The sequence below is a fragment of the Tenrec ecaudatus genome, chromosome 12, assembly GCF_050624435.1.
Source record: "Tenrec ecaudatus isolate mTenEca1 chromosome 12, mTenEca1.hap1, whole genome shotgun sequence".
Classification (NCBI taxonomy): Eukaryota; Metazoa; Chordata; class Mammalia; order Afrosoricida; family Tenrecidae; genus Tenrec; species Tenrec ecaudatus.
The window spans coordinates 27456606-27475105 of NC_134541.1; the positions used below are offsets into that span (position 1 = coordinate 27456606).

Genomic DNA, 18500 nt, shown 5'->3' on the forward strand with positions numbered 1-18500 from the left:
CTGAAGAATGTCTACCCCATGTTTCAGGCAAGGGAAGGTTTACGCTACCAGTTTCAGCTTTGTTTTCTTTAGATCAGTGTTTTTCAACCTTCCTAATGCCGCAACCCTTTCATACAGTTCCTCATGTGGTGGTGACCCCCAACTATAAAATTGTTTTCATTGCTACTTCATAACTGTCATTTTGCTACTGTTATGAATTATCATGTAAATATCTGCTATGCAGGATGTACTTTCTTTTTTTAAAAACAATTTATTAGGGGCTCATACAACTCTTATCACAGTCCATACATGTACATACATCAATTGTATAAAGCACATCTGTACATTCTTTGCCCTAATCATTTCTTTTTTTTTCCTTTTCTTTTTTACATTTTATTAGGGGCTCATACAACTCTTATCACAATCCATACATATACATACATCAATTGTATAAAGCACATCCGCACATTCCCTGCCCCAATCATTCTCAAAGCATTTGCTCTCCACTTAAGCCCTTTGCATCAGGTCCTATTTTTTCCCCCTCCCTCCCCTCTCCCCCCTCCCTCATGTGCCCTTGGTAATTTATACATCGTTATTTTGTCATATCTTGCCCTATCCGGAGTCTCCCTTCCCCCCCTTCTCTGCCGTCCCTCTCCCAGGGAAGAGGTCACATGTGGATCCTTGTAATCAGTTCCCCCTTTCCAACCCACTCACCCTCCACTCTCCCAGCATCGCCCCTCACACCCTTGGTCCTGAAGGTATCATCCACCCTGGATTCCCTGTGCCTCCAACCCCCATATGTACCAGTGTACAGCCTCTGCCCTATCCAGCCCTGCAAGGTAGAATTCGGATCATGGTAGTTGGGGGGAGGAAGCATCCAGGATCTGGGGGAAAGCTGTGTTCTTCATTGGTACTACCTCGCACCCTAATTAACTCATCTTCTCTCCTAAACCCCTCTATGAGGGGATCGCAGGATGTACTTTCATTGTTACAAATTGAACATAATTAAAGCCTAGTGATTAATCACAAAAGAATATGTAATTCTATATTGTGAAATATTTATTTCTAATTACAAATAAATGAATTTTGTCTTGAAGCATGGGTAATAGTCTTAATATAACAGTAAACTACATTGCTACATTTTGCGACAGTGTGCATAAAAAGCCAATTTCTTGGTTCCTAAGACCATCGGAAACATGCGGTTTTCCGATGGTCTTAGGTGGTCCCTGTGAAAGGGTTGTTCTATCCCCAAAGGGGTCACAACCCACAGATTGAGAACTGCTGTTTTATATCAATGGTTTTAAAATGTTTCCACTTCATCTTTCCTGAAAGCTCACTGTGCTTTCCAATAAAAGTTCCAGTTTGCCCTACAGACAGAATGTGTGTCAGACTGTCTGTGTTCTGGAGGAGGACGGTTCGGAAGATCCATGGCACTTTCCATGAGAAGACAGAAAAGTGTGGGCTCCGGAGGCGGGGAAGACCTGATGCCGCCATCGCCAGACCACTGCATCAGCAGCTCGTCTTCAACCTCCACTCCCGAACCGCTCAGTGCTGGAGAAGAGAGCTTAGAAACGAGGCTCAAGCTCCTTATTCTAAGTCTCCAACACCCCAAGTAGACAGTGGTCACAATGTATTTCTGGCTATCAAGCATCTATTACTCTGGACGCTGGTCTGACTCCACATGGGGTTGGAGCTGCAAGCTTGCCACAAGTCCCAGACCACTCAGCAGGAGCAGGTAAGAAGGGTGTGGTGTAGGAGGAAGAGGCCCCAGAGCTGAGAGCATTTCAAAAGCTACAAACTAAGGTAACAGGAGGGCTCCTGAGGGGGCTAGAGGACAAAGCAGGCATCCCGTGAAAGGAAGACTAGGGTCAGGTCCTGGTAGCACCTGAGGAAGGCAAGCACAGAGGATGAGAGATGAGCTGGGCCAGGGTCACACCAGGAATGAAGAGGTCTGCCTGAATTCCCCGTCACTTCAAGCAGTGCGCTAGCTGTAAAAATCACCTTCTTACCTGAGACCCCTTACTTTGCTCTCTCAAAGTAGCCTCAGCTATAGGCAAACCAGATGCCAAAAATCAGGACCCCAAGGAGAATCAGTGTCACAAGCTGTCACCATGTCCTCCCACGTTGAGCTCTATAGCTTCCATGCACCCCACTTCAGACTTCACTGCTAGTCCAACCTCATTCTGTGCCTGACAAGAAGATGCCAGGGTATCAAAGGTCGACACGAGCCCATAGATCAGCTCTCCAGTCTTGCGAATCAGGGTCTAAGGTAAGTTGCTAAAGGCGCGGTTGCTCTTGGGCTGCGTAGGCATCATTATTTCAGGTATATCCAGGGGGAGCGGAACCATCTGGCTCTGAGCAGGTCAGCCCGACCCAGTTTCCACCGGTGGAAGAGGGGATGTTTACTGTAGGCACAACGAGCTGCACGTTGACCTCCCCGTAGTTGTTGCCTCCATCCTCTGAGATCACACACACACACACACACACACACACGCATACCATTGTCTCTCTGAGTCACAGAATGGACGGTGATGTCATTTGGTGAGAAGGTAACATGGCCCTCATAGGAAGTGGTGATCCTGCTGCTATAGCAAACAAGGCTGGTGGTGTCGCTTTGGACAAACTTCCACTCCCCATGGCTTCTCCAGCGTAGCCACAGGTCAATCTGGCCAATGGATTCTAGGTGACTTTGCAGGCTCAGAAATATACACTGAACCCCTGCTCGACGTCAGGGGGCCTCTCAGTCATGACGTCAGGAGCCAGGTCTGAGCAGAGAGAGCGGCTTAAATATTCTCTATGGATAAATTTATCTAGCCATTTTCCTATTTTGTGGTTACATTGTTTTCCAATGATTTTAAACAAATAATGCAATGATAAGCATTTTGTATGTAAATCATCATCCACAGCAAATCTCAAGAGAGATTCCTAAAGAATACATTACGGGTCAAAAGTCATGGACTTCCCTATGGCTTCAATCACACGACTGAAAATTTGCTTTCCAGAAATTTCTACCAATTTGTATTCTCACGATTGCCATCAGCCCCTAATAACGCCGAGGACATGTATGCTTTTCCACCTTTACTGACCTTTCACCTTTGTAAAGTGCCTCTTCCTATCTACCAACCTTTTCAATTGGATATTTTTTTTGCTTTATAATTTTGTAAAGATTTCATGCATCTGTTCACAAATTCATTGGCCCAATCCATCGTATTCCACCACTTATTATGCGCCAGATACTGTTCTAAGTACAGCAGGAAAAAGTGCTATGAAAAGTCAAAACCAAAAGAGGTCAGAAGATGGAACTGTGTAAGCAATGCTGCCTTCTGTGGATGGTCAAGCAAAGCCTGGTCTGGAGAACAAGATGAAAGAAGTCATGCAGAAAGCTGCCTGTGGGTAAGAACTCTAGGCCAAAGGGGGCAGTAGATTTTTCAAAGTGTTAACTCTTTCCAGAATATCACTGGCCTTTTATGGTTGTCTGTCATTCCTTGTACACAAAGTTTTTCTATTGGTCAAGTGAAATCTGTCAAGCTTTTCCCTGTGTATGGCTTCTAGATTTTCTATAAAGGAGCCCTAGTGTTGCTGTTGGGTTGCTAACCACAAGGTTGATGGTTCAAATCCATCAGCTGCTCTGTGGGAGAAAGATGAGGCTGTCTGTTCCCATAAAGATTTACAACCTTGGAAGTTCTACGTAGGGTCGCTTCAGTTCCATGGCAGTGGGTAAGGTTTTCTGCTTAAGAAGACCTTTTCAATGTCAAAGTCATGAAATTCTTTTCTCATAGATTCATTTTTAATACTTTGGTACTTTAACTTTTAACAGTTTTCTTGAAGGATAGTTTAAACATTACAATATCCACTCATTTTGAGTGTTACTGTTGTAAGTATCCGTTAAGTCAATTCTGACTCATGCTGAATATTGCCCAGTCTTGTGCCAAGTGGCTTGTGCAATCTAATGCACACTCACCGTCACAATCCAGTTTTAGAACTCTACTTTTATTTTGTTTATTTGGCTTTTAATATTAATATGTCTGAGCTTCATTTTAGTTCTGGTTGTTAGGCTAGAGACCTAAGTTGTTGGCTTTTTCTCCTCTTTCCCCATTGATTCAAATTCCCTTGTGACATGATAAACTCCCAAGAGTACATGGGTTTATTTATTCCTAATCTCCCCATTCGAGGGATCACAAACAGGCGATGCTTTACATTTAATTTTTGATTCGGCCCTTGAGAACTCCACATGAAAGCTTAGGTTTTGAGCTTTTCTGGGAAAAAAGATCAAAAGCTGCTGCAGCAATCTTGTGGAGGCTGTGTTTCCACGAGGCCGGGGGATGGTGGTCACTATTGCCAAGTTGGCCTGATGGCCTGTGCTCCAGGAGGCCGGGGGATGGTGGTCACCATTGCCAAGTTGGCCTGCTGTGCCAGTATAATTATCAGTACCATTTTCATTTCCCCAAAGCATTCTGACTTGCAGGATAACTAATAATGACCTTAGCTATGAGTCAGTCTCCACCACGCCCTATTATATCAAACCCAGCACGTCTCTTTCATTTATATTTAAAATATCTATGTATGTGTATATGTATGTATGTGTGTATATATACTCCCAGGAAGATGATAGGGGAGGAAATGACTACATCCTGCCCCCAAAAGATTGTCAGAAGATGGAGTGTATGGACTTGGATTGGAGAGAGCATACTATCTGGTAGGAAGTAATTAGTTGCATGGACCCTAAGTGGAGTAAACAAACGATCTGGTAGGCAGTAATTAGACCAGGGTTCCTTTGACAGTACAATGTCACAATTTACCAATCCCTCCCCTTATTTAACTTCGCAACAACCTGTTGCCATCCCAGTATTTTCATAGCTCTGTGCTCCTTTTCTTCGTGACTTACCTTGTTTGTTATTGAGCATTTACCGTGTATTATTTGCTGTTTAGCACCACTGTTACCCATCCCCGTGGGAACTGATTGAGGAGATTAGGGCTAGCACCCTTATTCCTGGCCTGAAGCCTGGGGATTTTTCCTGGTTAGTTGGCTGCAACTTCCACAAAGAGGAAAAAATGGGACTTGTTTTCCACGTTTGTAGATTGCGCAAAAAAGACGCAAAACTGAGGGGCGGGAAAAACCAGCAGAGCTGGGTGCAGGCGACGCCCCTTGTGTTTCCCAATTATCCCGCCTCAAACGAGACTACATTTCCCAACAGCCTCCGCGGCAAGCACGGCCGCTGCCACGTGGCTTGCGCCTCTGCCGTCGGCCCACTAGGGGCGCTGCGACGACCCCTCTGCCGCCCCGTAGAAATCTCCGCGGCCCCGGGGCCGCTTGCTTCCTGTTTGTCCGACGAGGAGACATGGCGGCGGCGCCAGCGGCGGCTGGGTCTGGGGCCCGCCGAGGGCGACGCGCGGCGGCTACGGCGACGGCCTGGGGTGGCTGGGGCGGTCGGCCGCGGCCCGAAAACATTTTGCTACAGCTGAGGCAGAGCCAGCTAACCGGCCGGGGCCTGGTCCGGGCCGTGCAGGTATGGAGCTTGCCCGGAGGGGCGGGGCGGGGCTGACCGGGCGGGAGCTGGCCGGGGGACCAGGGAAGAGGCCTTTCCTGGTTGCTGAAGGGCGGACGGGACCCTCCCTGGCCAGCCGCCGCCTTGCTGTGTGGACACCTCGGATGCTGTCAGTCTCGGCTGGCCAAGGCCAGCGGCCAGCTGGAGGTCTCGGTTAGGGACCGACCGGGGCTGGGCTGCTATGGGCATTGATGGCGTGTACGAGCCGTGGGCCCAGTGCCTGGATCCTCCCTTCCCTGCGCCACGTCTACACGTCTAGGGCACCCTGAGCGAGTTTACTTCGTCTCTGTGAGCCTCGAGCATCTCCCCTGTGAATTGGGCGGTAGTGGGATGCCATCATTGCAGCCCCCAAACGTTCCCAAGGGGATCATATGTCATTTTCTCCGAGAGGCCTTTTCTGACACCCCCATCTCTCAAATTAGGCCCCCGCTGTTATTTCGTCACAGCACTGAATTCCTTACCTTCACATTACTTTTAGTCCGTAATTACATATTTCTTTGTTGTCTGCCTTATTCTCTCGTCTGTCTCCCACATCAGGTTGTCCTCCAACGGTGCAGGGACTGTCTGTTTTGCCAGTGTAGAGCGTCATGATTAAGAGTGAGCACTTGGAACCCAGGCAGGCCTGGGTTCAAAGGCATGGCCTAATTACCCTTCTGCGCCTCAGTTTCCTCGTTTATAAAATGCAGATAATAATTAGTAACCTGCCTCTTAAAGATGATTGTGAGGCTCAAAGGAGACAATCGTATAAAGCGTTAAGTGCATTTCTGATGCATAGTAAGGGCTGAAGCGTAATCAGCTACTGTTAATGTTATACAAGGTATCTGGCTTACAATAGGTGTCCAGTATATGATTAGGGTTTTTTTTTTTTGAATGAGTGGAAGATAACTGCTTTCGTGTAAAGTAGAATGGTTAAGTCCTAGTCACCCCACCTCCTGCCCATCATGTTGGCAGAACTTCCGTTCAGCCTATTTTAAATACAGTTTTTGCATAAAGAAACTCTTGAATCATACACAAGATGCTAATAGAAGTGGTTGGTGGGAGTAGGGTGGAAATTGTGTGCATGGGTACAGAATGCCACAGGATAATTTTATTTTTTTAATCGAATTCTAAATTATATAAATAGTGCTTACACAACTCAGGGGAAGACAACCACTAAAGGGGCCGGGGGTCTGGGTGTGTGTAGATTGCCAATGAGGGAGCAGTTCTGGGTGAGCAGGCATTTCCTGGACCTCCCACAACTGCAGATGAGCAACTTTGTTTTCTCTTGCATTCCTCTCCATTTTTGCTGGAAATACTTGCTCTGTAGTGAGGACAAGCAGAAACGGAACAAAACCATTATTGAGCACTGAGCTTCGGATCAAACATTGTGCTAGGTATATGGTGACTTCATTTAATCTTCAATCTTTTGAGTTGGGAGATAGTTCGACCTCCTAACTCGAATGAGGAAACCGAGGCTCAGAGAGGTCAGGCAGTTTAGTCTTAGATTCTCATCTTGATAATAAGTGTTTCGAGGCAGTGAGGAGCCTCTTTCTTTAGCATGTCAAACAAGACATTTTAGAAAACTTGGTTTCCTAAGAGGGCTGGATTGGAGTAGAGAAGCCTGGAAACACTCCCAGATAGAAGACTAGTGGGATATTCTTGAGCCTGGCCAGTTGGTTATCATGGTAATGAGTGGCTGTTTACAGGCATGGGTGCTTTAACAAGGTTGAGATGAAGACACCTGCCCAGGATTTAGTGAAGTCAAAGTGGACACCGTCTGTTAACATCTCTTTCCTTAGTACCTTGTCCTTGATCGCTTCCTTGCAGCACCCTCTGCCCCGCCGCATAGGATCAGTGATTTCCTCACTCTGTTTCCCAAGCGCAGTAAGCTTACTTTCTATGGCCTCTGTGAGGAGAAGGTCAGATTTTGAAGTAAGATGGGCCTGGCTTGAATGCTGGTTCTATCACCTTATTAGCTTAGTGACCTAGATTAAATTAAACTCTCTGAGCTTTAGTTTCTTTCTTTCTAAAGTGGTAGTAATAACATCTACCTTATAGAGCTTAGGCAGATTAAGTGGGAAAAATGTCAAAAAAGCTTAAGTAGTGGGTGTTATGTAAATGTTCAATAAGCACCTTGCCAATATCCTAAAGATCAGCAGTTTGAACCTACTAGCCACTCTGTGTGGCAGTCTGCTTCCATAAAGATTGGAATCTTGGAAACCCTATGGGACAATTATATTCTGTCCTATAGGGTCACTATGAGTCAAAATCAACTGCAATGGGACAGAGTGAAGGGGGCCTGGCTAGTAATTATTAAACTGGGCTTCTTGAGGCATTATTTTTTCTTGTTATCTGTACCAGCAGAGCCAGAAGCAGTGCCATGACTTGGATATATACTTAATAGATATTTTTAGTCAAGACAGTGTATCTAAGGGCTCAATCCCTTTCTGGCGCTGTCCACGTTACTCCCCACACAGTCCTGTTGAAAGAGCTTCAGAGCAGCTCGTCTGGAACTGGATCTGGCACATATTTGGTATGTGCCTCTGGACAAGACCCTTAAGTATGCCTTAATTTCTTAATTTGTAAAACAGCAGTAATAAAGAGGACCAAACCTCCTAAGAGACAGCCTGGGTGGTGAACAACTGGGCTCCTTGTACTAGCCTACAGGTGGTCCGCGGGAATCCATGCTAAAGTGCTTTGGAAGACAGTCTGCTTCAGAAAGGTCATAGCCATTGAAAAGCCCATGGAGTGCAGTTGGCCCTGAAATGCACGGGGTTGCCAGGAGTTGACAGGGACTCCACAGCAGTTAGTTGGTTCCTTGGTGGGTGAATCTCCTAAGTTTGTGAGGACCAGTGAGTTAATACCATCACTGCTCACTGTCATGGCATCAGTTCCAACTCAAAGTGACCCTATAGCACGGAAGGGGCTGGTGGTTTAAATGGCTGACTGCTGTTAGCAGCCCAGTGCCTAACCCATTACACCACCACGGCTCCTTGTGAGTTAGTCCAGACAAACATTTTAAATGGTTTCTGAAATGTAGTGAGCATGTTAGAAAGGTTATCTAGTTTCGTAATGAATAAATGTATTCTCATGGATCCTGAATCCGTCTCCCTTCAATCTCAGATTACTTAGCTGTTGTCTCAGCATTTCTCTTTAGACGTGTTATGGACCCTCTGATTTTATGTGACAAAAATCACACTCCTTACTCTCTCTCACCAAATTTGATGTTCCCCAAGATTTCCTCCTCTCCCTAAATGGGACTTAGAGAATCCCTGGGGAGTACGCCACTGGCCACATGATTTATGATAGGGTTGCCCTAGTTGGAGTTCAGTTTGCTTAATTTTCTTCCTTTTCTGTTATGGTAATAAAACATGCTGGTACAATCCTTCAGTGTTTACAGAGCCTTTTCAGATTCTTCAGTACATGTGAGTCGTTAGCAAATCAGTTCTTATAAATCCCTTGCTTAAAACCGTGTAGTGGAATCCTGTTGTACTTAGAATCAAATCTAGATTCCTTGCTGTAGACATGTATAATCAGTAGGAGTTAATAGATATGGGATAGATTTGGTAAACCCTAGACTCTAGGGCTGTGTCTTATTTCAGGTCATTTTACCTGACTTCAGGGTGACAGTCTGTGATAAACTGGGTTATGTGATTCTCCCTTTGTCAGACACGTCTCAAACGCCAGTCATAATTATTGGCATATGTAAAGTCTACCTGAGCTGTATTTGCTTAATACTTTTTTCTTTAGATTAACCCCCTTTAAGAAAAAAGTCAATAGGCTTCATTCAAAACATTAATGTTTGTGAAATTTAAGGGCTCAAGTCTCCCTTTGCATGTCAGAGTTCACTTAATACTGAAAAACCTGTGGATAAGATAAATTCTCACACATTAAAAATGTAAATGCCATTAATTTAAATGGGAGGATTTTGTATTCACAGACCCCCTCCAAATTCACTTTTAATTATAATGAGACAACATGAATTTTTATTAATGTGGTTACAGTTATTCCGTGGTTAACATTTACAATCGAAATAACAATGTAAACTTCATTATTTTCCTTTAAGATGACTTTTTACTTATAGTGTGTTTTGAGACCGCAGACATCTTACACTTAGGACGTACAGCATAAGGTAAACGTTATGTTTATGGATCTTGGCTTTTAGTTATTTAAAAGGAAAAGCAGTAAAGACAAAATAAGTCAATGAAAGTGATGACTATACCCACTTCTCTCCTGCAGGGTTAGGTTTCAGAAACGATGTCCTTATGCAGAATTGTGTTGTGTGGAAGGAGGAGGAGGAGGAAGGTGATGAGAACCCAGAGAAGGCCCTGAACCCTTCACAGTGCTGTGCCCAGTGGGCAGCTCTATAGTTTCGGCATCTAGCAAGGGGGCGGGGAGAGGTCAGGATGGTTTGTGGGGTTGCTTCCCATGTTCCTTGCTGTAACTCTCAACTGCCTGCTGCTGCCCTCTAGGCCAGGGAAGACCCCAAAGAGAGAAGGGATGCCCTGCTTGTCTTGGGACTTGAAATATAAGCCCAGGAGCCAGGAAACTAGTAGGTGGCCTGGGCCATTGAGTAGGAAGGAGTGACAGGCTTCTGCTGCAGCCCCCAGGCCCTGAATTACCCTCTGTAACCTGCCTATTACAGGACTTGGCCCCTCTAGGGCCCTTGAGTAGAGAGGAGTGCCAGCAACAACTGCCCCTGCATCCTCCTGGCTCAGGTCTTTCTCAGAAGGGCGCAGTCAGAATCTGCCTTGGTCTCCTGGCTTGTAGGAAGAGCTGCAATGGTGGCTCGGGTGTTGGCATTGGGATCAGCAGGAGGCCTTCTGACAGCCTTGGGTGGCTCTGCAAACTGAGAGCTGACATGGGAGGAAACCCAGTTTAACACCCAAATTAATTGGATAGTAGGTTTTAATACTATTGTAGATGTGAAATGTCGGATAATGAGATGGGGCATAAGTGAGGAGTAGGTCTATCTGGAAATGTCACATTCACTAAACAAGTTGACAGCTTAGGGAGTGTGATGGAAGAGATTACCACTGGTATAAACTGTCAAACCACAAGTAATCCAAGCCGAAAACCCACACGACACCTGCCTGTAATTCAGCTGCAGAAACGACTGGATGGTAGCCCTATCTTCATGGTGCTCAGCTGTTTACAAGGAAAACAAAATCCACACACGTATTTTTAGATAAGTAGATGCTTTGTAAGGCAATGTAGTAGCAGTCGAACTCCTTGTGATGTTGAATATGTCCCCGCATATTGGGAGACTGAGGCTCATAAGGCTTGCAGCACAAAGCAGCAGTGTCCTGAGCCACCCTCTTGGTGACCATGCTCCTGAGGCAACCACTGCCCACACTGCAGCTCGTTCTTTCTGAGGGGAAGGGTCTGGGAACAGGAGAGCCAGGATGTTTAAAGAGCCACACTTAAAAGGCTGTTCCTTAACTTGCTAAAGTTCCAGACTGTTAGGCTGGCTTGTCTAGAGAAACAAAACCAGTGCAAGTCTTATTTATATATGTAAGAAAGAACTTTATATCAAGAAGGTATCCCAGCCCAATCCCACTCAAGTCCCTAGGTCTGAAGCTAGCCCAGAGCTCTCTTCAGAATCATGTAGCTGCAAGCAGATGACACTGAAGCATAAACAGGAAGCTGGGAGATCACAGGGGGGTGGGTGCAGAGTCATGGGAACCCAAGGTCAAGAGACTGGCAGGGCACTGAGAGCTCACAGTTGTTGGCAGCCCACATGGGGCGACCCTGAAGGCAGACACAGAACCTCAGAAAGCAGGAGGGCAAATAGCCAGAAAGAGAGGAGTTCTTATCGTCTCTCCAATGAAAAGGCCACCCCCCTAAAGAATCATCACCAGTCTACCGCCTGATTGACAGGTTGGACTCCCCCCTACCTCCACACAGGTACTACTATTAAGTTGACATAATGTCTAGCTACCACATAGACATTATTTTCTTTCTCTCATAGAAGTGTAAAATTTATCTCACCCCATCCTAGATCACATATTTTGTCTCTGCCATCTTCACAGTATACTTATATAACAATTTTGGCTGTCCATTTTAGTGGTTAGAAACCCTGGTGGTCGAATGGTTATGCCTTGTACTGCAAACTGCAAGGTCAGATAAGGCTTTCTACTTCTGTAAGCGTCACGGTCCTGGAACCCACAGAGCAGTTCCGCAGGGTCACTGTGAGTCGGGGGTGACTTGAGGGCAGTGAGTGGTTAGGGGGTATATGAATAGTTATGTAATTATTGTTTATAGCAGAGCTAAACCGTGTACAGCAACTGTCTGTGTGGAATAGTTTCCCCATCAGGTCAGTAGTTTAAAAGTGCCGTTTAACGAACATGCAGTTGAGAGCTCCGTAGTGGAGGAATGTGGCTGCCGTGGAGTCATCCCATTGATAGCGAGCATACCGGATGGAGTAGAACTGCCCCTCTGCGGTTCTGAAGCTGAAATCTCGAAAGCCTCCTCTTTCTTCACGATACCTCCAACAGTCCAGCATGTCACCCATGACACCACGGTGCTCCTCGCCACTAATGGCTGGGACGTAGAAAAAGTCCCTGGTAGTGGTCAACTCCTCCTCCAAACCTAGCCTGTGGCGGCCAATCATGTGTTTGCTCTCTCAGTTCTTTTGCCCTTTTCCAGCTTGTCAGATGTATGCAATCGGACCACCTGTCCTCTTCTTTGTCTTCCTATGATAAACTATCTGTGTAGCATTTGTTTTGCTTTCTGTATACATAAAATTTGTTCCCCAAGTTCTTTCTTTTTCTTTTTTAACTCTTCTTGGAGTCCTCCTGCTCTGGTTTGAAATAGTTACTCTCCTAACCACAAAGTCAGCAGTTCAAGCCTACCAGGCGCTCTGCAGGAGGAGGATGAGACTTTCTGCACTTGTATACCCTCAGGACCTCACAGGGGCAGTTCTGCTTTGTCCCTGTTGACTCGGTGGCACTGAGCTGGAGTTTGGGAGGTCTGTAGTTGAGTGGGTGCAGACTCTTAGGGCCCTGTGTGCACCAGGACAAACTGTTGCCTGGACCTGAGTCATCTTCACAGTCACTGATAGGCCTGTGCCCTCTGCTGTGATCATTTTCTTACTGACCCTCTACGTTAGCAAGCACGATGTGCTCTTCTCGTCCCTAGTCTTTCCTGATGATGTGTCCAAAGTAAGCAAGTTGAGGTCGCTCCGCCCTTGCTTCTAATCGATGTTCTGGTTGCCATCCTTTTTATTAGAGGAGCACATCATCTAGAAGCCTTCCACGAAAGCATGTGTTACCTTTTAAATCTTCAATTTCTGAAAATGTCTTTTATTCAGGCTCTCGTTCATTTCGCTAAATACAAACTTGTGTCAGAATCAACTCAATGGCAACTGGCTAGATTCCAGGTTGAGTCAGCTTTTTCCTCCAAACATTTGAGTGATGGTGTTCCATTTGTGTGAAGCATTTGGGGTAACTGTTGGGAGGTTTTGTGCTGAGATGTGCATGACCAGTTTCCCCACTCTACCCTCTAAAAGTTTATAGGATTGTCGCTTGCTTGCATTCAGAAATTCCCCTGTGAAGTACATAGAGGAGTCTTTTTCATGATGTTGGACACTTACAATAAAATGAAACGCAAATGAAAAATGTTGCGTTCACCAACTGACATCTCCCCATCTGCAAAATCCTGGCTACTAGCTGCTAGCTTAGCTTTGAACAGAGGTGCAGACATCTTCTTGACTATAAGCAAGCACACCACTGAGAAAGCCCTCAACACCGGCCATTGGAAGCCTAGGGAGTGAAAGTGATATCTGGGAGAAAGTGGAACCTAACTTCGGATAGGCTGGGTATATGCAGTGAAGGTAACTAACATTATTAAAGGAGCATGTTTCGTATTCCAAACGTTCGTTTGTTTTTTAGTTTAATATTTGACCTACGAAAAACTCTAATAAGCAATGCCACACACACTCATGCACCCACTGCCAAAATACACACTACTGGGTAGCTAGCTATTTTTTCACTTCAAAATGTTTCTTAGAGGTCATTCCATGTTAGTCTGAAACATTATTTTGTTTAGGCTGTTTAACTAATTTTTTGTGTTAAAATATAACATCCAAGCACAGTCTTATTTAGTGAACGGTAGCGAAACAGGTGAGTAGGTAGCAGCCACAAGATGACCACCATAGCCCCACCAATCTGTGCTTTCCCTTCTCTTCAAATGGAGTTGATGGCCTGACGGCTAACATTTAGTAGAGCCAGCTTTTATCCTTTATATAAGTAGAATGAAGCCATATGCACTTTGGAATCTGCGTGTTTGCCACCAACACCCTTTGTTAGACTCGTCCATGGAGTTGGTGAAACTGTAGTTCATTCATTTTCACTGCTATATAGTGGATACCCTTGGGCTACTAACCATAAGGTCATCAGTTTGAAACCACCAACCACATCCACTACTGTGAGAAAAAGATGGTTTCTACTCCTGTGAAGAGTTAGTCTTTGAAACCCATTGGTGCAGGGGCAGGCCAGTTCTATCTTACAGGGTCACTATGAGTTGGCATCAACTCAGTGGCAATGAGTGATAGTGTTCTGGTTTTGTATCGATTTCATTCTACGTTCCATGATTATTTGAGATCTTTTCCAGTTTTTGCCTATTAAATATGATAATATAAATTAGTATAAATAATGCTCACCTGAACATTTTGGTGTGTGTCTTTGTGTCTGCTCAGTGCCTATCTAGAAACAGAATTGCTAGATTATAGCATATGCATAGGCTCAGCCTCAGTAGCAATTACTCAGATTTCTCAAGTGATTGTATTAATTTATCAGCAGTGTCTGTGAGTTTGTATTGTTCCACTTTGATTAGCCATGATATTGCCAGTCTTAAATTTTAGCCATTCCAGTGGGTCTGTGAGGAGCACAAGGTGAAGTGCTAACAGGGTTGGCAGTTCAAATCCACCCACCAGTATAGCAGGAGAAAGGCGAGGCAGACTACTGCCAAGAACATTTTGTGTGGCAGTTCTTCTCAGTTACATGAGGTGGCAGCTGTATGTCCCAGTAAACTTGAAGGCTTCTGACAAAAGTGGGTTTAACACGTAATTCTCTGATGACTAATGAGAACAAGCATCTCCTCAGGCATACTTTTTGACCATTTGAAAATTCTCTTTTGTGACTTGCTCACTTAAATCTTGTGTACATTTGTCTGTGTGTCTTTTATTGGTTTATAATTGATTTGAAGTTCTTTATATTTCCTGGATAATGAGACCTTTGTAGTGAAGTCTTGCATATATTTTCTCCGCTCTGTAGCTACTTTTTCAGTTTTTTGATGAGCAGAAGTACCTAATTTTAATAGAATTCATTATATGTCTATTTTCTTATGGCGAGTGCTTATGGTTTATTTCTTATGTACAAACTATGTCTGCCCTAATCATGTAGAAATTATCTTCCAGAAACATTACTACTATTATTTTTATTTGCCTTTTACATTTAATTATACCCTTCAATATTGGAATTGGCTTTTGGCTGTGGTGTGAGGCTTGTCATATATATACATTGCTATCCAGTAGTCCCAACATTATTGATTGGAAAGTCCCTCTTTTCCCTTTCCTGGTCTGTCATGTCACCGCTGTCATAAGTCAAGAATCTGTGTATGTATGGTCCTATCTGTTTTGTCCTGGTCTCTCTGTGGAGCCATAGTGGGACTGTTGAGTAAGAATTAGACTGCTCACTGCAATATTGGAGGTTCAAACTGATCTGCTGTTCTTCAGGAAAAGGATGAGATTGTCTGCTTCCTTACAGATTCATAGTCTCAGAAACCTGATAGAAGATCACTACAAGTTGGAATCAACTTGATAGCAGTAGATTTGTTTTGCTGTTTATCTTTGCACTGATACTATACTGGGTATACGGAAGAGGAAGGAGCTCTGGTGGCACTAGTGGGTTATGTGTTGGGCAGCTGGCTGCAAGTTCAACAGTTGACTCGATGGCAGTGCCTGTGGTTTGAGTTATATAGAATAGGAGGTGCCTTGGCAACTCAACAGTTACAGCGTTCCACTGCTAACCAGGTTAGTGGTTCAAACCCACCAGCTACTCGAAGGGACAAAGATGTGGTTGTGAGCTTTAAAGATTTATAGCCCTGGAAACAAAAGACCGTGGGGGCGGTTCTCTTCCCTGTAAGCTTATTAGAAGTCAGCATTGGCGCTATAGAAGTAGGTACTATATATACTCATGTATAAGCCAGGTTTTTCAGCGCATTTTTAACCCAGTTTTTGTGGTAAAATTAGGTGCCTTGGCTGATACTCGGGTCAGCTTATACTTGACTTCTCCTGTAAAGCATTTACAGTCTTGGAGACTCTCAGCAGGCAGTCCTGCCCTGTCCTGTAGGGTTGTTAGGGTTGGAATCTACTCCATGGCAGTGAGTTTGGTTTGGCCCCATCTCAGTCCCCTCTCTCTTCCTCTCTCTATCTTTGGATTGGTGATAGAATTTTTAAAATTGTGCTTTAGGTGAAAGGTTGCAGAGCATACTCATTTTAAGTAGATAACTTTGCTCATCAAGTGTTCCATGATATTGGTTGCATTCCGACAATCTGTCAGCATCTCCCTATTTCCACCCAGGGTTTCCCGTTTCCTGTGATCCGGATTTCCTTCTTGTGGTCTTAGCTTTTGCCTGGCTTGGCTTTTGGACCAGTGTGCTCTTTTGATCGTGTAGAGTCAATTGTTCTAAGGATCACATTCTTTTGGGTTGTTACTGTTTATTTTATGGGCTTGTCTCTTGTATGGCTGAAAGATGGTCTCTGGGAATGGCTGTTCAGTTAAAGGTCAGAAAGGTGTTCTAGAGTTACCACCATCTTAGAGGCTCCTCCACTCCGTCAGACCAGGCAGTCTGGTTTTTGTTTGTGTGTGTGAACTTTAATTTTTGTTACTCACTTTCCCCCTGTTTGTCTGGAACCTTCACTTGTGATCCCTCTGTGTGTTTGGTAGTGGTAGTTGGGCACCATCCAGTTCTTCTAGACTTGAGGCCCTGGACACTGTAGTTCTTATGGTCTGTTAAGACGTTTGGGCTAATTGCTACCTCAAATTTTTGCTTTTCTTCATTCTCTTTCCCAAAGAGAGACCAGTAGTTGTGTATTAGATGGCTGCTTGCTAGCATTTAAGATCACAGACGGCTCCTTACCAAAGTAGGGTGTAGAACATGTTTTTCATGAACATTGTTGTGCCAATTGATGTAAATATTCCCCATATTTTCTATGTAGTGATTTTGCATAACTTTTGTTAGATTTGTTCCTTGGTATTTTTTATGGTATTGTAAATAGTATTTTTAGAGTAGTATTTTTAAACTGTAACAAATATAAAATCAATATTTATTTTTATATTGCTCTTATGTTTTATTAATTGTATTTAGGTTCTTTTGAACTGAACAGACATATCTCAGAGGTATTGCAGGTTTGGTTCCAGACCAGCTTTTAAGGTAACTTTCGGTATTAAGCTAATCACAGGAGTTGTTTGCATGTGAAAGTTATGGTTACATTGTTCTCTAGTCTACTGAGTGGGTGCTAGCATCCTGAGAAAGCTTGAAATATTGTGAGAATTACAAAATGTCACACAGAGACATTTGTTAGAAAAATGGCTCCAATGTACTTGCTTGATGTAGTGTTGCCACAGATCTTCAATTTGTTAAAAAATAAAACAGTTATCTGCGAAGTACAATAAAGTGAAGCCCAACAATAAGAGCTATGTCTGTATATGATTGTCTGTCAATATATCATCTTCAAATGATGCTTGTATTTATCCTTTCAAATACTGTGTTTTATTTTCCTGCCTGACTGTGCTGTCTGGGATGTCCTGTACAAGGGTTAGAAGTGGCATGTTCCTGGTCTCACGTTTGACCACTAGATGTGTTTGGTGCAGACTCTCCGAAAATACTCATTATTAAGAGAGAATGAAAGTCAACAGGGACAGATATCTACCTTTACAATAGGGTTGCTATGAATTGGCATCAGCTGTGAGTTTGGCGTTTTGAGTTACTTGTTAAAAGTTCCCTTTTCTCAGTTTGAATTGATCATAAATGGATATCAAATTACATCGGTACTTTCTCTGCATCAATTGAGATGTTCATATAATTGTTAATTCTTTCTGTTACAAATGTGGAGAATCACACTGAATCATTTTTCAAATATTAGACCAACTCTGAATTTCTGATAAAAATGACAACCTTTTATAGATTGCCCAAGTTTGATTCATGATGCTCACGTTAAGATTTTTTTACCTCTTATGTTTATGAATGAGAAAAACCTGTAATCCCTTGCACAGGTTTCGTATTAGGTTTATGCTGTCCACTGAATGGCTTTAGTTGTGCTCCACAAGTCTAAATACATAGTATTTTCATTGTCATTCAATTCAGAATACTTTCCAATTTCCACTTTGATTTTTTTCTTTGGCTCGTGCATTTAAAAAGTATATTTCTTAATTTCCAAAACTCTAGGTTTTTTAAGCTGTCATTTATTTCAAGTTAATTGCACTTTGGTCAGAGAACTAACTAAAATAACTGAATTATGATTTCACTTCTTATAATTATGATTTCACTTCTTATAAATGTGTTGGCCCCTCCCCACAGAAGAATTTTCTTGAGAGGACTGCACTGAAGCTGCAGCTAGGGGAGAGGGGCATGTCTGATCAGAACAAAAGGGAGCAAATGAAGGGGGAGGAAGAGAGTGGAGCACATCCTGGCCCATCAGGCCTGAAGGACGATATCCCCGCTCTGAACAGCCAATAGATCGAGTGGACAATATGGCCGATCCGACTGCGAGACATACTGTCCCTTGATGGCCCAGGGCCCTAAGGGGGACAACACTGGAGACTCAGTGTCGGGACTGGCCCAGACTGACCCTGTGACACTGAGGTAAACCACTAGAAGCAGAGCAACTGTGAGAGCAGAGCAGGGAGCCCCCGAGGGAGTACAAAGGACAGACTCTGGGGCCAGAGCATGGTACCCCATCGGACCTGACTGAAGGACATGCCTAGAAATCAA

General features: G+C 44.1%; 1 protein-coding gene and 1 pseudogene across 5 annotated transcripts in view; one reads left to right on the forward strand and one right to left on the reverse strand.

The window, feature by feature from the left end:
- Positions 1-1869: 1869 nt before the first annotated feature.
- LOC142422593 (junctional adhesion molecule A pseudogene) lies at positions 1870-4883 on the reverse strand (annotated as a pseudogene).
- Positions 4884-5272: 389 nt separating this feature from the next.
- TRPC4AP (transient receptor potential cation channel subfamily C member 4 associated protein) overlaps positions 5273-18500 on the forward strand; it is a 100560-nt gene continuing 87332 nt past the window's right edge. For 3 of the 5 annotated variants that reach the window (XM_075563729.1, XM_075563727.1, XM_075563728.1), the window contains exon 1: positions 5274-5486. In XM_075563729.1, the coding sequence (XP_075419844.1) occupies positions 5319-5486 (168 nt within the window). In that variant the 5' untranslated portion in view covers positions 5274-5318. Of the gene's footprint in view, positions 5487-18500 lie in introns of all 5 variants that reach the window. The other 2 variants (XM_075563730.1, XM_075563726.1) reach the window with 2 other exon arrangements.